General features: G+C 41.9%; 1 protein-coding gene across 6 annotated transcripts in view; it reads right to left on the bottom strand.

Annotated features, from left to right (window-relative positions):
* TENM4 (teneurin transmembrane protein 4) overlaps positions 1-22,117 on the bottom strand; it is a 352,231-nt gene that overhangs the window by 82,046 nt on the left and 248,068 nt on the right. For all 6 annotated transcript variants that reach the window (XM_027781531.2, XM_055802888.1, XM_055802889.1 and 3 more), the window contains 2 exons: positions 17,186-17,402; positions 2,713-2,832 (listed from right to left, as the gene is read on the bottom strand). In XM_027781531.2, coding sequence (XP_027637332.1) covers positions 2,713-2,832; positions 17,186-17,402 — 337 coding nt within the window. The remainder of the gene's footprint in view (positions 1-2,712; positions 2,833-17,185; positions 17,403-22,117) is intronic.

Here is a 22,117-nt window from a genome sequence, read left to right as displayed (position 1 = left end):
CACCAGCAGCTGCCAACGGAAATCCCAGCTTCAGGATGAATCCCGCTTGGTCACAGATTCCCTGCTCTGAGACAGCTGATCTCTGTCATTTTTATCATTTGGAGCCTAGTATCTGTCGGGGGCTGAGTCAGCAAACTGCAGCACTGAGCTCCTTGAAACTAATTTAACTTCTGGAGGCTGGCAGCCAGCCCCGAGGAACCAGCAGTCCACTGAAGACTGGTGGAGCATACTGATGCTCCAGCTGCATTGCTTTCTGCCCTGGGTCTCCTGCGCAGCTGGAGGTTGGGAAGGACATGGTGCAAAAGGAGCCTCCTTAACCTGAACTCCCAGTAGAAGTAAGTTTATAGCAAGGGGAGGATTTGCCTTTCACCAGCCAAGAATTGGAAAGAAATAGTTACTCAAATATGACAAAGGTCTGGAGCTGGGATAGCAGCGCTCGCCTCCGTGCTCTGCCCCTGTTTAGCTTAGCGGTATGTTTGGTGCCCGGAGGCACATTCTAAGATAAAGCCCCTCTGTGCTAGGTACAGCACAACTACAAAGCAAAGAGATGGTCCCTTCCTCACAGTACTTGTAATCTAAATGAAAGATTACACATGGTAGTTGGGTATTGTATATATGGCAAGGAAAGAGATGAAAAAAGGTTATAGCAGGCATTATTGTGCCAGTTTTTCAGGCATATTTATCTGTTCTAATAGACACAGATTTTGCACCGGTCTGTGCACAGCAATCTCATCTCAAGAGTGCAGCTTGCGTCTCACTTTCATGCAAAGTAGGTTCAGTAAGGTCGACAGAGATACTCATAGCATAAATGTTCAAGACTTTCTCTTTTTTGCAGTAATGCCTAAGCTATGGGCAATACAAACGCACAAACTCCAGAGGCATCCTTTTCCGAAGACGACCACCAGTTTTCCTGGGATGCCTCTTTGGTACCCGGATTTTATTGTCATGTCATCCAAGAGGTGGAGCATCACTTGGAAAGCCTCCTAGTCACCATCAGTGTGTTCCAATAGGTGCAAAGTCCCCTAAGCATGAACAGGCAGCATTAAGTGCACATTGCTAGCACGTGTTCCTCTCTTTCATTATAATTCTATCAGCTTCTCTGGCCAAGTCAAACCTTTAATGAAAGTTGTGGATTGGAGAGGTGCTAAAATCTATAAATCCTCTCCCAAGTGCTAGTGGTTAGTAGTCAATACATAGAGGATGTGCAGCTGGAACCCCTTATGTTTCTTTTTTGTTCTTAAAAGAAAGGGAGCCAATTAGCACTGACAGACAAAAGATAAGATGAAAGGCATTCTCATTTGCAATGCTTTTGTTTTGGTTGAGCGCAATTGCTCAGATTTTAAGCACTTCCCTCTAACACAACCTTATTCTTAACGGCTTCTTCCAAATCATTTCAACATGAATTAGCAAGAATAAAGCTGTTGGGAGCAGGAAACATCTTTTCTTTACATGCATGGACATGGATTGCTCAGTTGTTGGCTGAAGATTTTAGGTGATATCACAAAGTTAATAATAATATTATAAATCAGAATAGAAAATAATAGACTGTTTCAGTTGGAAGGGATCTACAAGGATCATTTAGTCCAACTGCCTGACCAAATCAGAGCTGATCGACTTAAAGCATATTATTAAGGGCATTGTCCAAATGCCTCTTAAACCCTGACAGGCTTGGGACATTGACCACCTCTCTAGGAAGCCTGTTGCAGTGTTTGACCACCCTCTCGGTAAAGAAATGCTGCCTAATGTCCAGTCTAGATCTCCCCTGGTGCAGCTTCAAACCATTCCCACACGCTCTGTCACTGGATACCCGCGGGAAAAGCTCAGCACCTCCCGCTCCGCCTCCCCTCCTCAGGGAGCTGTGGGGAACAATAAGGTCCCCCTCAGCCTCTTTTTTTCCAAACTAGAGAAACTCAAAGTCCTCAGCTTCTCCTCACAGGACATTCCTTCCAGCCCTCTCACCAGCTTTGTTGCCCACTTCTGGACACATTCAAGGACCTTCACATCCTTCTTAAATAGCGGGGCTCAGAACTGTACACCTAATCATAAAATGAAAAAATTTATTTCGATCACAAGGTGAGGCCACACCAATGCTGCATACAGCCGGATAATCACCTCGTTTGACTGCCTGGTGATGCCGTGATGGATGCACCCAGGATGTGGGTTGTCTTCTTGGCTGCCAGGGCACGCTGCTGGTTCCTACTCAGCTTGCTGCCAACGAGCACCCCCAGATCCCTTTCTGCAGGGCTGCTCTCCAGCCGCTCCTCTCCCAGTTTGTACTTGTGCCCAGTGTTATCCCATCCTAGCTGCAGAATCCAGCATTTTGAGTTGTTAAATTTCCTCCCATTAATCATTGCCCAATGCTCCAATCTATCTAGATCCCTCTACAAGGCCTCTTGCCCTTCAAGGGAGTCAACAGCACCTCCAGGTTGGGATCTTCAGTAAACTTGATAACGGTGCATTCAGCTCCTGCATCCAGGACGTTGATAAACACATTGAGCAGGACTGACCATAGAATTAAACCCTGTGGAACGTCGCTGGTCACTGGTTGCCAGCCAGATGTAGCCCCATAACAACTAAAAATAATGCACCAACATCTTCAAAATGCACCAACAATAAACATGCTCTTGGAAGGAGTTTCTCTTCAGTGTTGATGGGAATAACGCTGCAACTGCTGTTTGAATGAACACCGTAAATCCTGTAAAGAGATCCTACCTGCCGTCTTGTCGGCTGATCGTGTATCCAAAAAGAGGATTGTTGACAAAGCTGATGTTCACTCCAACTAGAGGGGTCCCATCTGCCGTCATCACCTGGCCTCGAATCACACATGCATGTCTGCAAGAAGGAGAAAAATGATAAGAAATAGTGTTTTGACAGTTTCAAGGTTTTTCTCTGCTTCTGCAGCTAAGAATTCCTGTGGATTAGAAAGCCTAGGCCTTTATATCCTGGAAAGCTGGGGGCCATGCCATGTGTCTTGATGGGGGGATGCTCTGCCGAAGACTTTCTCAGGAGTTGTGTAAGAACATTCAATACCTAAAATGAGGTTCGTCTTTATCCTACTCTTGAAAAGCAACTGCTGCAGCATATACTTCGATAAACTACAGACTTCTGTAGGATTCACAACCACCACATTGGAATTTGCTATAACCAACTAAGTTTCACAGTTTTGACAACGTTGCCCCAATTAAAGGCAAAGCACATTTTAAAATCAAAGCGAACAGAAACCTAACTGGACATATTTAAGGCACAAAAGCCACAGAAGCACCCTCACCAAGGCTTGATGGCTCGTTTCTTTCTCATTTCTTCCACACTTGGGAGAACCACGACAGATAATTTGCTAGTTTCAGATAGCTTCCCTACTAACTGCTTGGGGAACTGAGCACGCCAACAGGACAAGCCTTTTCCTCCCAAGTTTGGTAGATTGCACTATTTTATAGGCTACATCTATTCCAATTACTCTATGCTCTGTAATGCACTCTTTTATCTAAGGATTTCAAGGATCTTTACAAACATCGATTAATGCTGCAAGATAGGTATTTTACAGAGAAAGGAAATAAAGCACAGACAGATTTTTATTTGTCCAAGGTCAGTCAGAAAATCTGCAGTAAAGCCGAAGACAGATTTTCTAGGTTCTTATTCCAAAGTCTGTTTCCAGTCCTCTAAGTCATTACTACACTGCTACCTGAGGAGCTTCCTATAAAGACAAAGCATCACATGTCTGTGAGAGTGTCTGAACCCAATTTTTGGCTGAAGGTAACTATTTTTCTGAGCAGCAACAGCAAATTGTGGTGTCAGTGTGCTAGCGTGACCCAGTGAGTGATTTTCCTAACTGCTGTCCTGCTGGAGAGCAGAGATTGAAAGCCAATGTTTCTACAGGTGCAGGACCAGATCTCTAGCTAGAGTAAATCATCCCAGCTGCACTTGCTATCTACCCACTTCAACTGAGAAATGTTGCTTTACTGGTTTACTGAAGCAAAGGATGGTATCTGCAATGTTTTGTAATGATGATTTCATAAACATGGATCATCAGGGAAAGATCAAGTTATTTTCTTACAGTCCACCTAACAATCTGATATTGTATAACTCAAGGAGATAAAACATAACATCATTTTAATAAGGGCTGTGCTATTGTATATTCCACAGTACAGAAAACAGATCATTTGTCAGGGTGTCTTAAACAAAACTCCTACTGATCTAAACTGAGAGTTCCAGTATTAACAAAATTTCTTGAAGTGTTACCAGAATGTGTTGGCAAACTACAATGTGACCGGATTCATATCCAGTTTTGGAACAGGCAACAGGAAAATGAGATAATGGAAATGATTTTTTCTGTCACTGAGTTTTCTCTGATATATCATCACTGACTTGTTAAGGAGTCATGTAGGAAAAGATTTGGACCCAGCTTGGAGCTAATAATATTATTCAGACTTCTGTTGCTTCTCCCATTAAAAGCTCTAACACAGCCTCCCATATAGAACCAATTTAAAATAATGTTCCAGTATGGTACTATGCACATCGTTCTCTAACACGCAGGCAAAGCATAACTCAAAGGATCATGATGCCATGGAACATGCTTGGGAAAATGTCAGTGCTTGGAATAACCCCACTGAAATCAACAAGTCACCAAATGCAGTGCATTTTTTCCACGAAGTGAATGTATCTGATTATGTCTGAGCTGAGAGCAGAACCTAAGCCTCCTCTTCCTGGATTTTTCCATGATCCCCCCCACCCTGCCCCATCTCCTTTTCCATCCTTTAGACAGACCTGAGGAAGGGTTTGAAACCGTCTTCTCTCAGCTTCCCATCAAATGGCTGCACATCTTGTGAAAGGTGAGGAATCACTACAGACTGCTGGAAGACTAAGACTGGAGCACGAGGGACGTGCTGCTCAGAATTACTGACAGCGTATACAAGCCAATACTGTGACTACCAATGTTTTAAAATATTTGAGAGACAAGATCATACATTTTTGTGAACGCAAAAAGAATACTTCCACCTGTTGTTTTTTCCCTTCCAAGAGTTAAAAGCAAGCAAAGGAAAACCACAACATATTGCAGGTGTCTCTCCTGCTGTCCTACACAAAACACATGTCCAAGCAGTTGCAAACTTCTAAGTAACATTGCAAGCACATTGGCCTCGATCCTCAGCTCATGTTAACGGGGGGATGTGCTTTATATTAGCAAGCATCTGGTCCATTACATATCAGTGACAACTATTTCTACAATAACAAGCACCAGCACAACATGGAGAAACAAGTGACCTCCTCTCTCCTTGGCAGCTGTGTCGGATGTGTTTCAACTCCCACCTTCCAGCCAGAGACTCGGTTCTCATTCTAGATGATGCTTCACACGTTGCACTCCAACTCTGTTAGCACATCTACGTGCTCACTAACTCAGACGACGCTGGCATCTCCTCTCAGAGAAGCAGCTCGTCAGCAAGCCCAGCTGCATCCACCATCCTCCCGAGGACTATAACAATAGCTTTATTTACATGCTATAAGGAAAGATGTTCCCTCAAAGGAGACATCTTTCCTAAACCACAGTGATAAAAAGAAGCTGGAGCAACATGCACAAATCTGAACTCAGTTAAAAGCAGGAGGGGTGGAAACTGGAGGAAGACCAGAGCCCAGACTCTCCCTGATTAGAGGCTCAAATCTTCTCCTTCCCTGGGTGACAAAATTTGCCCCACTCGGGAAAACCAGTAAAACACAGTGTGTTGGAAGCAGCTGGCTTCTCTAGAGTCAACATGTCCTTTCTGGAGGCAAGATCAACTATCCACAACGCACCAAGCCCCCCAGGAACCTGGTTAATACTAATTTAGTCAGCCATTTCCTTCAGAAGACCTCGGTCTAAATGCAATTACACTACAAACAAGTTAAGTGGTACTGCTAAGATGCTCCGCTCTGCTAGAAGGTCTCCCAATATATTTACATAAAATTATCTCTCATGTTAATAGAAGAGATTTATTCCATCAGTCTATGCCTGCCAGTTCAGAGCGCTTTCTGCAGTTGAGCAAAATTGAATTTCTTGTAGCCGGAGCCTCATCTTCCCATTGAATTATTAACAGATGATGCCTTTGTGTTCTGGCTCGTTTTGTTTTGTTTTGCTTTCTTCACCACTTTTACAGGAGGCTGTATGGATTCTTCCTTTACAACAAAAAACAGCCTGCTTTTTTTCCTCTTTAATTAGACTTTTCCTTTTTTTTTTTCCTTTTTTTTTTTTTTTTTTATTTGTCCATAAGAGCTTCCCTGAAATACTGAATCATTGCTGGAATGCCATCTAGAATGCCAGATAGTGGATCAGATAATTTTACACCATCGCTTTGTGAAGCCATTCTTTATTCCCTAGAAAATTAAATTAAGTCTTCCCGGTAAGATCTGGGCCACAGTGGCAAAACAGACAGGGGTGCAGTGATGCCTTTACATTCCCACTGCTCAGATATACAGAAAGTTTGACAGGCTGTCCACAAAAGTCAAGCAGACAAAACCAGCTTTAGAGCAGAAGCCAGAAAAGTAAATTCTTCAAAAGCCATTTCATATTATGGGAGCACATTAAAGATTTGTCTTTGGTACTGACTCTGATTCAATGTCTCACAACTTAGACATTGGCCCTTCTATTACTTCTTATTCATAGATTTTTTCCACTGACACTGTGCTTGGCACTGGGAAACAGACAACAATACCGCTTCTGCTAAGCATTTTTCATTGGGAAAAAGAAATTCTATGCATCCTAAACTCCCTTTTGCTGCAAGAAATGTATATTCCTTCCTTGACTGAGGATAGGTGCCATGGGAAATCTCACCCCAATGAATTTCTGCAGCTCCTCAAAATATTTCCACTGTAACTCATTGTGTCTTCTCCTTTAAAGGTTTCAGATGTGTGGAGATGGTTATCACGACTACTTAGCCATCCTCAGCCAAGTTATTCATAATAAATATTTTTATTTGCCACTATAAATCTCTTAATCTTTTTGGAATTACTTACCACTTCCATATTTTTTAATATATATACACACACACATATGGGATTTATCCTTCTGCTCCAGATGAAACTTCAACAGAGCACCATAGAGTGAAAATCTAGAAAGTAATTATTCATTGGGAAGAGCATTATTAGTGAAATTAGGTGATCTCACGTCCATTCCTGTGCTACAGACCTGCTGTGTGACACTGGTCATGCCAGCTAGTCTGTATGTGTCTCTGCACTCCCCTCGCAGAATAACAACCCAGGCACATCTCCTCCTTACAGAGACATTAGAATATTTGTACTAATTTGGATAATTGTACTAATCTGCTAATCCCTTGCACAAGGATTTTTACATTTTACACTTCATCTGTGACACGCTCACACACCCCGATGATAAATGCCTATAAATAGAGTCATTTGTTCCGAACACAATCTCATGGCTTCAGCTGTTGTGACCTTTTTGCTTGATAATAACACAGGATGAGGCAAAATGTACCTCGTCCATTTTGGGTTGAATGCACATGTCTCATGTTAAACAACCTCAGGGCAGTCTAGTACTAGAATAGATAGAAAAATTGGTAGAATGCCAGGTAAAGCTAAGGGCACCGTGATCAAACACATGGATACAGAGAAAATGCCTGAGCTGGCAGACGAAGGACAAAAGAAGAAGAGCAGAACATGCAGATCTTCAAGTTCATTGCTTGTGGCAGCATTTCCCTCTAAAGCTGTCTGTAAAAAAAGTCCTCCCCACTTGCCTCTTAACTATGCAGAAAAAAAGTCCTGATAGTCTTTCCTTGAATGGAGTCAATCCCTGTCTGGCTTCTTCAGTTCAGTTTAGCTGTGGGAAGAAATTAAACCTGGAACTTACCAACTGACCTTAGCTGCCATCTGAATTAAGGAATTCTGCTTTGGAAAAAGAATGGAAAAGATCCTGCTGAAGGGTTCCTTTTCAAACAAGAAAGGCACAGTTATATGAAAAAATGAAAATTAAAGAGTAGTCATCCAGAAAGACCCCCACACCACCTTGGACAGCACAAGGGAGTTTCTGAAAGGGTTTGGCAGCTGTTGTGCAGCTGGTATACAAATACAAATCCAGATGGATTTACCAGGGCCCGTTGCGATAGGACAAAAGGGAATGGTTTTAAACTAAAACAGGGCAGACTTAGACTAGATGGAAGGAAGACATTTTTTACAGGGAGGGTGGTGAAACACTGGCACAGGTTGCCGGGAGAGGTGGTAGATGCCCCATCCCTGGGAACACTCAAGGCCAGGTTGGACGGGGCTCTGAGCAACCTGGTCTGGTTGAAGATGTCCCTGCTCATGCCAGGAGGTTAGACTATATGACCTTTAAAGGTCCCTTCAAACCAAAACGATTCCATGATTCTAAATCATTAATTAGGCTCAGCCGAGAAGTTTGCCAATAATCGGAGCATCAGAATGCCAGTGTCAATCTGAGAAAGGGACTAAATGCGCTGACATTTGACCAAGTTTCCTTGGTCAAATACAAGGGTTTCCTATGGTGGCACTGAAAGATGTGGCTTGCAAGAGATCCTGCCACTCAACTTTCTGAGCAGCTGATGGAGTGGGAGACCCAGGAGAAAAAGAGCAGGTGATGAAGAGCAAAGTTTATAAGGGCTCTGACCAGGCTCAATAAGAGGAAGTCAATTCTAAGTTGTTTGCAGCAAGAAACAGTATCTGCTGTGTTTAACCTACTCAGCGAAGCTATTTATAAGGTCTCATCACTGAAGGGTCAGGAGACGCTGATGATTCTTTATGTGGGCATGGTCCTTAGCTGTTAACCTTTTGCAAGAAGCCTTCTACAGCCTTTTAGATATTCTACAAAACACACAATAAAGCCAACTGAATGAAACGTCATTGAAAACCCATTACTTAAATTGTCTGAAGGAGGACAGGGCAAAAAGCAACATAATGCTAGGATACGTTTATAAATGTGACTAATGAAGTTGGCATTTGAAGTCCAAGAGGAGAGAGTTTATCAGTCAAGATTTACAATAACACCTCTAGATGCAGATTTTATTCTACTTGTCTCTTTATATCTGGTCTAACCTGACAGTACCAAAACAGCAGGCCTTCTTCAGCTGATATTTTTAGTATCCAAGAGAGGGCTTGGTTTTGTGACCAGCTGTTGTCCAGTTTCTCAAGCTCCCCACTGCACACGCCTGACTCCGTTTTGTTCCATTAAGACTTATAAATTGATAATAATAATAATAATAAAAAAATCTCCTGTGGCATCATCTTTTTTAGCAATATTAGTGACTGCTAGTTGTAGCTCCTCCAAAAGGAAAAGAAGGTATTTTGATTGCATGACAGTTTAGTAAGAAAATATCTTTTGAGGGCTGTCTACCACTTCTAGAAAACCCATGACTGAATGATCATTGCTCTCAAAACAATTCCCTGCTGGCTCCATTCTTGAAAGACTCAGGCCCTCATTGCTTTGAAAACTTCTCCCAAGATCTGAACTTTATTCACCTACTCAATGTGTGTACTTTTTCTCTTTATGAAAGCACAATCTTCCTCTCTGGTCTGCCAAGCAATCTGGCCACTGTTGGAAAGAGATGACACTTCTGCCATCCAAAACATCCTGGGTTTCTATGCCTCATTGACTGACTATTTTGCATCCTGAGATTTCTCACTTGGGCTCTCACAGGAAGGTGGAAGGACATGGGAAACAGGAATGCTGCTCAGCAAATAGGAAATGAAGCAGGAAAGACACTGATGCTAGTCTCTGAAATTACAAAACCGGCTCCAACTACACAATTTAAGTGAAAGTATTTTAGAACAGTTTTATGGGAAATGCAACACACATCAAGTTGGGCTGTGCTTTACTGCAAAGTTTCAGTGAAGAACCCTTTTCTTCACAATGTGGTTGGACTAAGTAATGCTTTTAAAGTTGATGATTCTCTCCTTCACTCCAGTATAACCAAAGAAACACTCTTTTGCTTTGCACAAGATCTCAACGAAACAGAATCACACTCCTATTTTTTTAGGTCTGTAAAGTTCAAGTTAAGCATTTAGTAGCTCATAAGGTACAAGATAATTTTTCCACCTAATACTGAATTATACTCATTTCATAATTTTTCAGAAGTGATCTTATAACCATTATTTCTATAAGAGGTAAAGACTTTATGGTGCAATAACTTTCAGAGATGAATAATGTATTCATGTCAAGTCTTCACAAAAAAATGTCTTCAGAACTTATCATCAGTTCTGTATTATTATTATAGTATTTTACGTTCGCTATTTATTTTGTAAGCTGTGGCCACATATTCAGCTCTGCAGAAGACTCAAAATAAAACCAATTCCTTCCCTTGAATTGCAGGCACCATGAAAGCAAAACTGAGCAGAACAGAAGGAAAACCACAGTATTTCCGAATAATTATAAAATGAGCTTTCTTTTTGATGATCATAGGGAAAGTTCTTTAACTACATATAAGGTGTTTGATAGCTTTGTAATGATCCAAAGAAATTAGGGGAAAAAAAATGTTCAATAAAATATCTAAGATTTTATGATTTGGATTTTAAAACTGCTATTTTATGTAGGAAGTTTTAACCAATTTAGCAAGTAAATGTCACACTCAAAGGACAGACTCTTCCTGATAAATTGAAATGGTTGAAAACTGTACTTGAACTGAGCTGTTAGCATCCAACAGCGAAAGGCGGCTGCCCCAAAGCTGATCTGGCAAGGCAGAACATTACCGCACCCCTGCAAAGCCAACAGGACCAGCTCACACCTGTATGCCCTGCAATTCAAAATGGGAAAGGAGATTTTGCACTGAGCTGGCCAAGGAGGGCTCAAGCTCTGCCTTCTGGTCTGGGGTCCGCAAACCTCTGCAGAGGTAAGGCAGTAAAAAGCTTGGGGCAGAATGCTCCAGCTTTTTGCTGAATGAACATGCCTGGGTTGTACAGGAGAATCATTACAACAGTGAGCTGGTATTTAATTTGAAGAAGCCTTATGCAGTAATAAAATAATCAAACCTCTCCAACGAACAGGACATGCAGTTTCTAGTGATGTTGCTATATCGAATGAAGCTACTGACTCAGCTCATAGTTATCACACCAGACACGGCCATCAATGAGTAATGTAAAACAATAGGCATGGGATGCTTTTTTTTTTTTTTCCCAGAGGAACATACCTCAAATATTGAATAAATATTAATCAAATATCTACATGGCAGCTCCAAGAGAATGCATCAGCATCTACAACGTAGTTTAGACTCTCAAACCAAATGTGCACGTCAGCACCTGTGTAATCTGGGAGGTACTTAACTCGTTAAGAGTTTGGTTTTTCTGCTTGAGAGTTTTGCAGGCTCGAGTTTTGCTTTCTGCACACTCCTATATACACAGGTATCACCCGAGATCTTTTAATCTCCATCCCAGGTACAGGATGGTGCAGTGTTTATATCAGCTGCCTTACCTGATCCTGGAAGCACGCTCAAATCATACTAGGAATGTTCTACTCAAGAGTTTGTATTTTGTAATAAATATCCAATGGTTTTTAATATTTGTTAAAAACTGCACTCTAGTTTCTCTAATGACTGTACACAGTAATTCCTTCTACTGCCACTTGTGAAAAAGGAATATAATTATATTATGATTACACTATGTTATGGGAAAAAAACCCAAACCAAACCCACATAAAAACGGATAGGAACTTTGCTTTCATAGAGTCCTGTGGATATAAATTCCACAAAGTGATAGTAAGTAGCTGCATACATTGCATTAGTTTATTATATGGAAATAATGCCATGCCCAACAAAAAATAACTTTAAGCTGAAATAATGACATACTATATAATTTAAAGTGAAAAGAAAAAAGGCAAGCATTGAAAACATATATATATATATATGCTCTGTGCACTGAAAAGATAAGTTTTATAATTATGGCTTTCCTCTGCTTAAAATGAATAATTATCAAAATAGGAAACATTAATTCTTTGAAAATTCCTTGTTATTCTCCTATATTTCAAAAAGCTATCATTTGTAGTTAATAAGTAGTTCATTTAAGCAGAAAGCAATAAAAGCAGAATGATGCCTTTGGAAGACAGTAATGCTGGGAAGGAGAGGGTTTGAAAAGGTGCTGCATTAGCTTGATTTAAAGTATGGAAAAATACAACGCTGTTCCCGTCAGTGCAGGTACCACGCTGTGCCATGCGTGGTCACTCCAAGAAATGCTGGATGGTGTCTAATATCTATAACACAGCCTGGTGTTCACAGATGGCCTAATCCACGGAGCTGCTGTGCTCCACAGGCTCCTGCATCACCTCCACAGTACCTGCAGTTCAGTGGGGGCACCTGACCCGCCGCATTTCACTGCCAGCCCAACGGAGCTGTAAACTGCTGGAGCCGGGCCAGAACCATGGAGCCAGCTCAGGAGAAATCATCAGCAGAAAGTCACATCCGATGAGTTTGGGTTTTTTGACTTCTAACTTTGTCTTTGGCTAGAAAAGAAGCGTTTCTTGCTTCACCGTATAAAAATCACTTTTCTTGAGGGAAAAGTACAGAAAAGACAGAGTACTTTGGTTTTCCTGTGAAGAAACCTCAGGAAGACCTGCTGATGTGGACCCACAGCCCTCTCTCCAGGTGTGGGAAGAAATGGGTGAAAGGAAAAGAGAAGATGCTTTGAACATCTTCCTTCAAGGATGCTAAGATATCATCCTAATATGCTTCAAAATCACTCAGAACTGAGCTGGTTGGACTACCAAAACATTTTGAAACCCATTATAATCCTCTGATATTTTCTTAGTTGTTCTTTGGCCATGATCAATACTCACAACTTTGGTTCTGATGGGGCTTGGGATCGATGTAGTTTAACTCTGACAATAAACCCTATTCATTTATTTATTTATAGTAAAATAGTGCATACATGCATTTATAGTATACCTGTCTATCTTAGCATCTAACAGTGCTAGTGTAACCTTCCCCAGCTGCATCAGTAAGGTCTGTGGTAGAGCCTGGCATACAGTGGGGACACCAGGAGCTTGAGTGACATGTTTACAGGTACCTTGTCACTTAGTAGTGGCAAAAGAAATGTGCAAGTTCCATTCCAATCAGAATTTTCAACCATGAAAACTATTTTTTGTATTTAGACTACTGACCTGAGGGCAATAAGGGACTAGTCTTGCAGCCAATTGTAGATCCTGCTCTCTGATGTGTCTTTATAACTCAGCTGGCTATTTCTAGCTGCCCATGTAATTGGGATGGGTTAGTACTGCTGGCAGCAAGTAGATATATACAACCTGCTCCCAAAAACAAGGGGTATAAACCACACCTACTTAAAAATGACCTGATTTTTTTTTTTTCAAATATTCCTTAAAAAAAATGCCAATTCTGCACATGGTTTTCTGAGGTACTTTAATCCTATGACAACATTTAACATAGAAGACCCTGTGGATCAGGACTTTAGCCTTGCTAAAGTTATTGCAATTTTCTGACATTGTCCCTCAAGAGAGAACAAATATATCAGGTGTCCTACTTGAAAGTCAACAACTTAACACCACTGCATCTTGTGCTTGCTCCTTATGGTGATGGACAACTAAGAATGGCTTAAAAATACAAAGCAAACAGCAAGAGTAAGTGGTTTCAAAATCAATACAAGAACGATCAAGTAGCAGAAGAGTACTTGTTATCTGTTCATCAAAATGATGTGAAAAGACATTCTGTGCATTCAGAATTTAATTTAGCTACTTGCTTTATCATCATAAACACTCATTTCAATATGGGCAATGATTATTTTTTCTTCCCAAACATGAATAATATATAATTGCTGGTATTTTGCAGGAGACAAGGTCTTTACCTTTATCCATCAGGGTAATTTATCATTGTCTTTCCTTTTCTTCTGCAGTGGTGAGAGAGCTTGTCAGCTCAGCTTGTTCTTAAAAAGCTGGAGTGTAATTCAATAATAAATTCACTCAAAGGCTAGCTGTCACGAGGCATTCATTTATTTGTATCCATTAGGCGATCTGCACTGCTGTTCTCTCTAAAGGGTAGCTAAGCTGTGTTTCTGAAGCCCGGGAAATATATTGCATAGATATTCAGTCATCTCCTTCACTCTGCTGCCACTTCTGCACAGGCCACAGAGGAATGCAAATGTGCTGGGGTTCTCCCAGGGGTGATCATCAGCCAGCCATGACCTGATAAAGACCTGAGGAGTAGGCTGCGGCTCCTGACCTGAACGATGAGTGTGCCTGTGCCACAGGTGTCTCTGCAGGACACAGAGGTCTCCTTCACCCCAGTGTTGCCTGCTCATGGGGGACTGCTCAGAGCAAGTGGCATGGCTCCAGCTCCAATCCTACCCCATGAGGATGATAGTGCTGGAACAGAAAGATACAGGACGTTCCATGCCCAGCATTCTACAGTCCTGATCTATGCCAGGAAGGAGAAACAGCTTAATGACTTGCAGCAGCAGCGGCAATGGAAGGGGGAGGGTTGTCCTAAGGCAGGGTGCTGGAGCCCTCCTTCAGAACAAAAAGATTTCCTGCCCTCTCTCCTGTTGGACAAGCTATTAAGCCGGCAGCTGGAAGGGAAGATGAAAATGGTTCACCTTGCCCCCAGCTGCTGCTGTGACCTTCACGGAGAGACTGAGCAGTTCCATGGATAAGAAGGATCTTAGCGCCTGTCTGTTGTAAAAGCGACTGGAGGACATTCAACAGTGAGAATGCTGCTGAAGAAAGGGCATATCCACACATGCAGATGCAGCCAGGCTTGTCTGCCCAGCCTCACTGGGTCCTAGATGGTCCCAGCCCATGCTCCTCCATGGAGCAGCCACTCTGACCACTGCTGAAGCACTGCCATTTCCAGGGTGAGAAGGGACAGCTGTTTAAAGGTTTAGCATTCCAGGGGGTGAAAACAGACAATTGAAACTACAAAGAGAAGTTCAAGTAAGCAGAAAACACTTGCAATGGTTGAGTTTATCCAGATCTATAGGATCTTTAAGAATTAACAGGAACACTTGGTGTCTTTTAAGATCCCAAAAGCGTAATGGCATTTTTAGCAACACAACAGACCGGTAAGCCTGGACTTGTGTTGTGGTGCTGTCTCAGGGGAAAATATACCTTCTGTTGTGGTCCTTCACTGTTATTTGCAGCTGTTCTCGTGATGAGTCAAGATATTTAACTTGAGAGATGCAATACAACCACAGCTTGAGGTGACGTGCCTGTAGACCATATCTAGTTATACACACCCTACGCTGATATTTTAAGAATGGCAACCTCATAAATCATCGCTATCTGTGTATAATTCTTCGTGTTAACTTAAATGGAACAAAGAGCCCCATTTATTAGTTCCACTGCAGTTAATGAAAAGCAATCATTAAAACCCTTCCTATTGATTTGAATCTTTGCATTCCTTCACTCTAGTAATCTATATGCCAGATAAACATTTCTGCTAGCAGATGCTCCTTTTGAATCCCAAATCTTCCTTTAGCAGGACGTTTACAGATGGTTAGTAATTCCTTCCTACGTAGAGACCTATCATCAGATCTATGAAACACATGTAACTCCTGTAGGAGTTTATGTGACCCTAAATGACACAGTCTTTCTGCTGGTCCTCTGCAGGCACTCCCAGAAACAAATTCAATGTATAAATAAGAAATTCCCATTATTTTCCCCCACCTCTGTGTGCTGCTGAATGCAAGCAGCCTTTAAAGAGAAGCTGCAATTTTTTATTTTGTTTTTATCACATATGTATGGAGATTCCTGCAGTTCTTTAGTTGTATGGAAAAGTTCATAAAACACAGACACGTGTCTACCAAAACTCTCTACTTATCAGAATTGATACACATGGACCTGATACCAGAGTCTTCTGTGGAAAGGTTTCCGACTGCAAGCTCAGCTGAGGAACTGCAATCCTAAATACATCAGAAAAATTAAATTGTGAGTATAATCTATTTTATATTCCAAAACCTGATTTTACAGCAACAAATCACAACAACTGACAGCAGAGAATTCACTCTGCTAACATTTAGTTCAGCGTTTGAACTGTGCAGTACCCAGAACCTGCAATCTTCAGAATGCTGATGAAGTACAGCAGTTTGCAACATAATGAGTGTTTGGCCTTAATCTGAATCACAGTTGTCAGCTTTTTTGGACCCTGAAGGGCTTGGCAGCACGACAAATCAGGGAAGCTATCACATCAGGCTAACTCCCTGACACTGGTGTTCTCTGAAGTGGTTCATGTCTGAGGTCAGCCTGTAGACCACCGAAGATGGCAATATATGGGAGGTGGTACCCAAGGAACGCTGCCAATGTCCCTTAATGGAAGCGCATTAGGTCAGACCCAGAAGGGCCTGAGAGGCTTGTTGAGAGGCAAGTGCTGAAATAAACACCCACACAGACAGGAGGGTTGTATATATTCAGTCCCAACCTATTCACTGCTGTGTCTGGGAAAACTGAAAGCAAGCAGTTAATGACCGAGTGGAATTCAACAGAGTCCAAACCTAAGTGTTGAGAACCACCTCTTGGCTCAGGGTCACCACTTCTGAAAGGCAACATTCATGGCAGACGCCGAATGATCTAAGAATCTGACACTGCAGGGTATGTATTAGAGTGCCCTGTTGCAAGCCTATGATTTTAAAGGGATGGCCTCCCCTCACAGCCAGGCACGTACTTAAACAAATGGCTGAGATGCAGTCACAGAAGTGAGCCGTGTAAGATTGCTTTGCCAGTTCCTGCCTCTTGATGATGATTCCAGCGATAAAGAATGTCTAAGTATTAAAACCAATCTATATTCAAGTTGATTGTTTATATTGGAAATCACTCTCCTAGTCCTCCCTAGGCTGTAAGATGTTCTTCAGATCTTTAGAAGTCTCTAAAAGTCACACTATAGATTGTAAATACCATTCTAGTTTCCCTCTCTTTTGGCTCCATCAGTGGAAGGTCTGACACTGCTGTTTACGAGACACTTCTGGAAAATGTCAGTCACTTGAACTAGAGGCACCCTGCTGAACAGATGGCTTTCACTTCTTGAAATAAGGCAGGAAAGATGCAACTGCCAGTATGTGTTGGGAGAGAAGTATCTTGTCTTACCGGCTGGCAGGACATTGCAGAGGAGGAGACAGTCAGCAGAAATACATCAGCCACAAAATTCTTCAGATATCTACTTCCCCTAGACAATTTCCATGTTCTGCATCTTGCTGCCATTCCCCATCTTAAAATGGCCAAGTGGCTTATGCTTTACCTTTTACTGAATCAAAACCAAAATTCACCTACCCTCCTTCAAAAGGATTGTCTCCAGGGATGACATGAGTGCTGTCCTTGCCAATCAGGAACTTGATCCGATCATAGAATGAATGCAAGCTCTGCTGGGAGATGGGGGCTTGCGTCTCCTGGATGATGTCCAGGGGGTCCGGGGAGCCCAGGCACAGCGCATTGACATGGCACAGTGGCTGCAAGCAGCAGTCTGGGTCCATGCAGTCCACCAGGCCATCTGCAGAAGCGTAAGGAAGATATTAGAGCAATGGTAACATAAAGTGTTGTAGACTTCAGGGTGCAAGATCACTCTCCAGTGCACATAACAGAGAAACGTGAATTTACACCTATATAGAGGAAGGCATGTTCTCTTAAAGCCACAATAAAGAACCTCAAATATGCACTGACATGTAACATGAATATGCATTAATAAGTAATATATGAAAAACCACACATACATACGAGATCAGACCCTAAAAGAAAGCATCTTTGAAGTTAATTCTGGGATATGCCATTTCACATCTCAGTCACTCAGATAACTCCAGAGGCCCAAAAGGTGTGTTTTTTCCTGTCAATATATAAATGACTTTAGTACACTGGTCCTGCTCCCTGTGCAAATCACAGGCACATTGCATCATACCAAATGTGGCTATCAGAGTCACATTCAGCAGGACTAAATAGTGAATAAAGCCTTGGTACCTACCACAGCTACAGAGAGATCTATACATGCAACCCGCTAAACACTCTGGCTAGACAGGTGAGAAAGTAAGGGAGATTTTGCAGGGAAAGTGTAAACTCTTTTGGCCTTTTGTCACATCTATTCCATGCAGACTAACAGAGTAACAGATGACCTCAAATTCTCAGGCTATAAATATTGTACTTTCAGCACCACTAAATTAATAATAACAACAATAATAGCAGTGGACACACATGAGAAAAGCTTGCCAAACATACTCTAGTAAAATGAGGGTTTGCATATCTGTCATCAAATGCAGAGAGTGCCACTTCCCCTCCCACCACCGTAGCCACATTCCCCAGTTCATTTCGAGATGCCACTGTTCATTGCAAACAGGTTAGTAAAACAGCGGTGACAGGAAAGGAAGTACAAAAAAAGCTCAGAAGAGGTTTGACGAAGCATCACATTTAGAAATAAAAGTTGTTAGCATGTAGTACAGATGGATCTTTAAATCAGATAAGGGAACTGGATATTTTTGTTCTGGGGTAATGGGATATGGAGCCCTTCACTTCCAACTCATCAGTTCAAGCAAGACAGTTTGACAGTGAATGAAAATTATTACCATGTGATGGCTGTTCAAAGACCTATGTGGAATGAGTGGTTGGTCTCAGTGTAGTTGCTGGGAGCTCTATATATCAGAGAAACCACCTTTACAGCTAGCATCCTACTAATGATTTCAGCATAGAAGCAAGAAATGAACGTGCTTGGAGAGCAACACTCTCCTGTGAGGTAGGGTCTCTCGTGAAGTGGGATGAGATTTGGAGTTGTCAGGATGATGTATTTTTTATTTCAAAGAAACAGTAACTTAAACGAAGGCAGTTTGTCATTACAGATTGTGAGCTTCAGTTTCATCCCAGTTATACCAGTATGAATTAGAAGTCCTTTCACTAATCTTATTGGCATTACTTTGAATTTACTGCAATATAAATAGGATGAGAATCCGATCTGCTATTATTGCTCTAGTACTTATGATGGCTTACACGTCATGGACTCAGATTCTGTTGAGTTATACCTGTTCTGTTCTTGGAAAATTTTAGTGCCATAAAACATCACTGGCAACATCATTTCATGTTGTTACCCGCACGCAGAAAACCGAACAAAAAGCCTGTTCCACATTCCCAGAGCTTCCAGTCTACATGTAGGTCAAAGTGCAACGAGTACCTGCTCCGCATAGACATGCACGCACACACACACTGAGTCATTTTCACAAGTGCTCTACACCTGCTGTTAATGATAATGGGAGCAGCGTTAGACTAGCAAAAACGCTTTTGAAATTCCCATCCATTATCTTTACCTCTGTCTGTTCTGATATCTCTCCATCTTTATAACTCCTTGCAAAATTGCCACAAAAATTTTCAGCTCAGGCACAAAACCTACCCATCTGCCTTTTCTTTTGATGACTAGTGATAATGAAAAAGAACTAATTATGTTTTATTTGCCCATTAAAAAAATGACTTGCTGCAGATGATTAGGCCAGTAGGATTCTGGAAGGTCAAATCTCAGATGCAGTTTGAGAGACTGTTTACAGAATAAAGACCTGCATAGATGTAACACGCTTATCCATAGCTACCTACTAGAAGAAAAAGAAGAAATGGAAAAGAAACAATAAACCAGCCCTGTTACTATATCGACTACCATTTCAAGCAAGATAAAATGATGTCATTTTCTCCCACACATTAATAATGTTTTCTAAGGCTACAGACGCTCTGCTGAGAGAACAGCAAACCAGCTGTACCATACCTCTTCATTATCCTGTCTATTCCAGGCATCAGAAATGCATTTTGGGACCTGAAGCTGCAAGACAGCAAGGAAGCATTGTCTTTGCAGGAAACTGTAGATAAATATTTGAAGAACAGATGCACAGGAAAATGCTTTGTACAGGTGGGAATGCTGAGGACTCATCTGCAGGTAAGGCTTTCAACTAACATGCTTCAGGCCTCTGTGGAATAAGTTGAGGGTGATTACACCAGAGAGGTTTGTCACTGACATCTGGAAGTCATTAAGGTCCTCAAGAGTTGAAACAGGGTTTAGCTACTCCGCTCCCTCTAATATCAATACCAAGGCAAAGCATTACTTTAGCTTAGAAAATGTAAAGGCCATTTCTGTCTGTGCCATGTAGAACCACCAAGAGTTAAGCTATCAACCAAATTATAAACAGGGATTCACCATCTGAATATTATTTTCCTGTGTTTTTTTGTTGTTTTTTTTAATTGTATGGTCTGCAAATGATCCAAGTGATGCCCTACAGTGAATGGTAAGAAGATACAATGAAATTGTACATAGCTATGACTTCTCATGCCCTGGGATCTTTCACTGGATCCATTAGAAAAGCGAAGATAAAGTGACATTTGCAAGAAGCTCCTGACCCATGGAAGAGCAAGGCGTTCAGGCAGCTGCATGGATTAATGCAAAATAAAATCAAAGCAAAACAAAACTCATGCTTTGATGGTCCAAATAGACAAAATAAATGTGGGATGCCAGCACCAGCAGCAAAGGAAAATATAGCAAGGTACGATACCACAGAACAGTATGAAGTCATAACACAAAACACTTTTGAAATTTATAAAGCATAATGGTGAATTTTCCTTAGAACTTGCTGCGAAGTTTTCAGACTGAGGTAACACAGGAAGGTGAACATGGGATCAGTGGCTTCTGCATCCCATGTTCTGCAGCAACAAAGCCACAGAGACCCATGGTCTGTGCATGGATTCATGACTCTGGTAGCTCCCAGTGCACTAATATGCAGCACAGCAAGTTCTTCATTATGGACACATTTATGCAACTCTTGGTTTTAAGAAGTGGCAGCTCCCTTATTCTACATATAGCTGTAATATCACCATGGAACTTCATAGAACAAACGTGTTGCTGAATTATCTACATGCAAGGTTTAAAGCCTTGCGTAGAGGGATTACAGCAATTCATGTGCTTTAAGGTCAAAGAGGCTACCAAGATCAGCTTGTCTGACCTCTTATATACACAGGCTGTTCATTTCTTTTCCACCACTGAGGCAAAAGCAGCTCCAGTTTATTCAGCCAATACTACTTTTTAGGGGACCAAGTCCACTTTGGTCAGATAACCTGTACTCCGTATGTCACTAGACAGTGAGCTGTACTTTGGGATTACTGCATCTAGCTCATATCTTGTGGGTGGAGCTGGAAAACTGTTCTTAGAAAGACAGTCTCTCATTTTAAAGATCACAAACCCACCAATCCCATCACTGAGCTCTTCAAAACACTACCTCAGACTTAACTCTCTGGGAGCAGAGACTGTCTTTATTTTCTGTTCACAAAACATCTGTTCCAGTCCCAAAGGGCTCCGCAGTGCCAGCACAACCCAATGAAATAACAACAGTTCTCATTAAAGCCTTGTAGCTGCAATGCATTTTCAGCCTGTTCTCCATGCGAGCATTGCTCTAAGGAAGGGATTGAACTATCTGCGCTCTCTTGGAGCAGGACCTGGGCCTAACAAGCATGACACTTGCTTAATACCAGCTGGAAAACGCTTGATATTAACCAACTCTAAACACTCTCACTGTATCTACCAGAACAGCTACACTGGATCTGAATGCTGACTTCACTCTAGAGTTTCAGGAGATACTCAGTATCATCATTTATTTTCTATAAGTAGTCACCTGGATACCAAATTTAAGGTGACCTAGAATTACCTGGCTTCTAAACACTCCTCATGACCCATCACTTTCTGAAAATTGGGCCCTTTATATGTCACAGCTCTATCAGAACTAGCTGGCTGCAACAAGGCTTTTACCACCCCATACCAGGTTAACTTCAATAACTAGTTCCCACACCTTGCCCCAGCACAGCCACCAATCCCCACAAGGTTTCAACAGTTCATCTACTCTCTGGGATGCTTCTTGATCCTCTTAGGCCAGTCCACCCACTTCTCAACTCTGCTGCATCCAGATTCTTCCTGCTCCAGGCTCCTTCTCCAGCCAGCCCCTCCTCATCTGTGCCCCCTGCTTCTCCCAGGGCCTCTCCTTATCTCATCTATATCTGGGGCGTTCTCTCTCCTCCCTCTGCTTCTTGTGTCTCTCTTCATCCAGTGCTCCTCTTGCATACCCCTATGAGCTATTTAACTACTTAGCAGGAACCAGCCACAGCTGCACCTTATCCACATCAGCCAACCCACCGCCCCTGAAGCCAGCCCACAGCTGTATATTATCAATGTTCATTAACCTGCCTTCATTCCTCTATAATTCC

The sequence above is a fragment of the Falco peregrinus genome, chromosome 4 (genome assembly GCF_023634155.1).
Source record: "Falco peregrinus isolate bFalPer1 chromosome 4, bFalPer1.pri, whole genome shotgun sequence".
Taxonomy (NCBI): Eukaryota; Metazoa; Chordata; class Aves; order Falconiformes; family Falconidae; genus Falco; species Falco peregrinus.
Note: the sequence above shows the minus strand (reverse complement) of the source record. Positions and strands in the feature narration are given on the sequence as shown.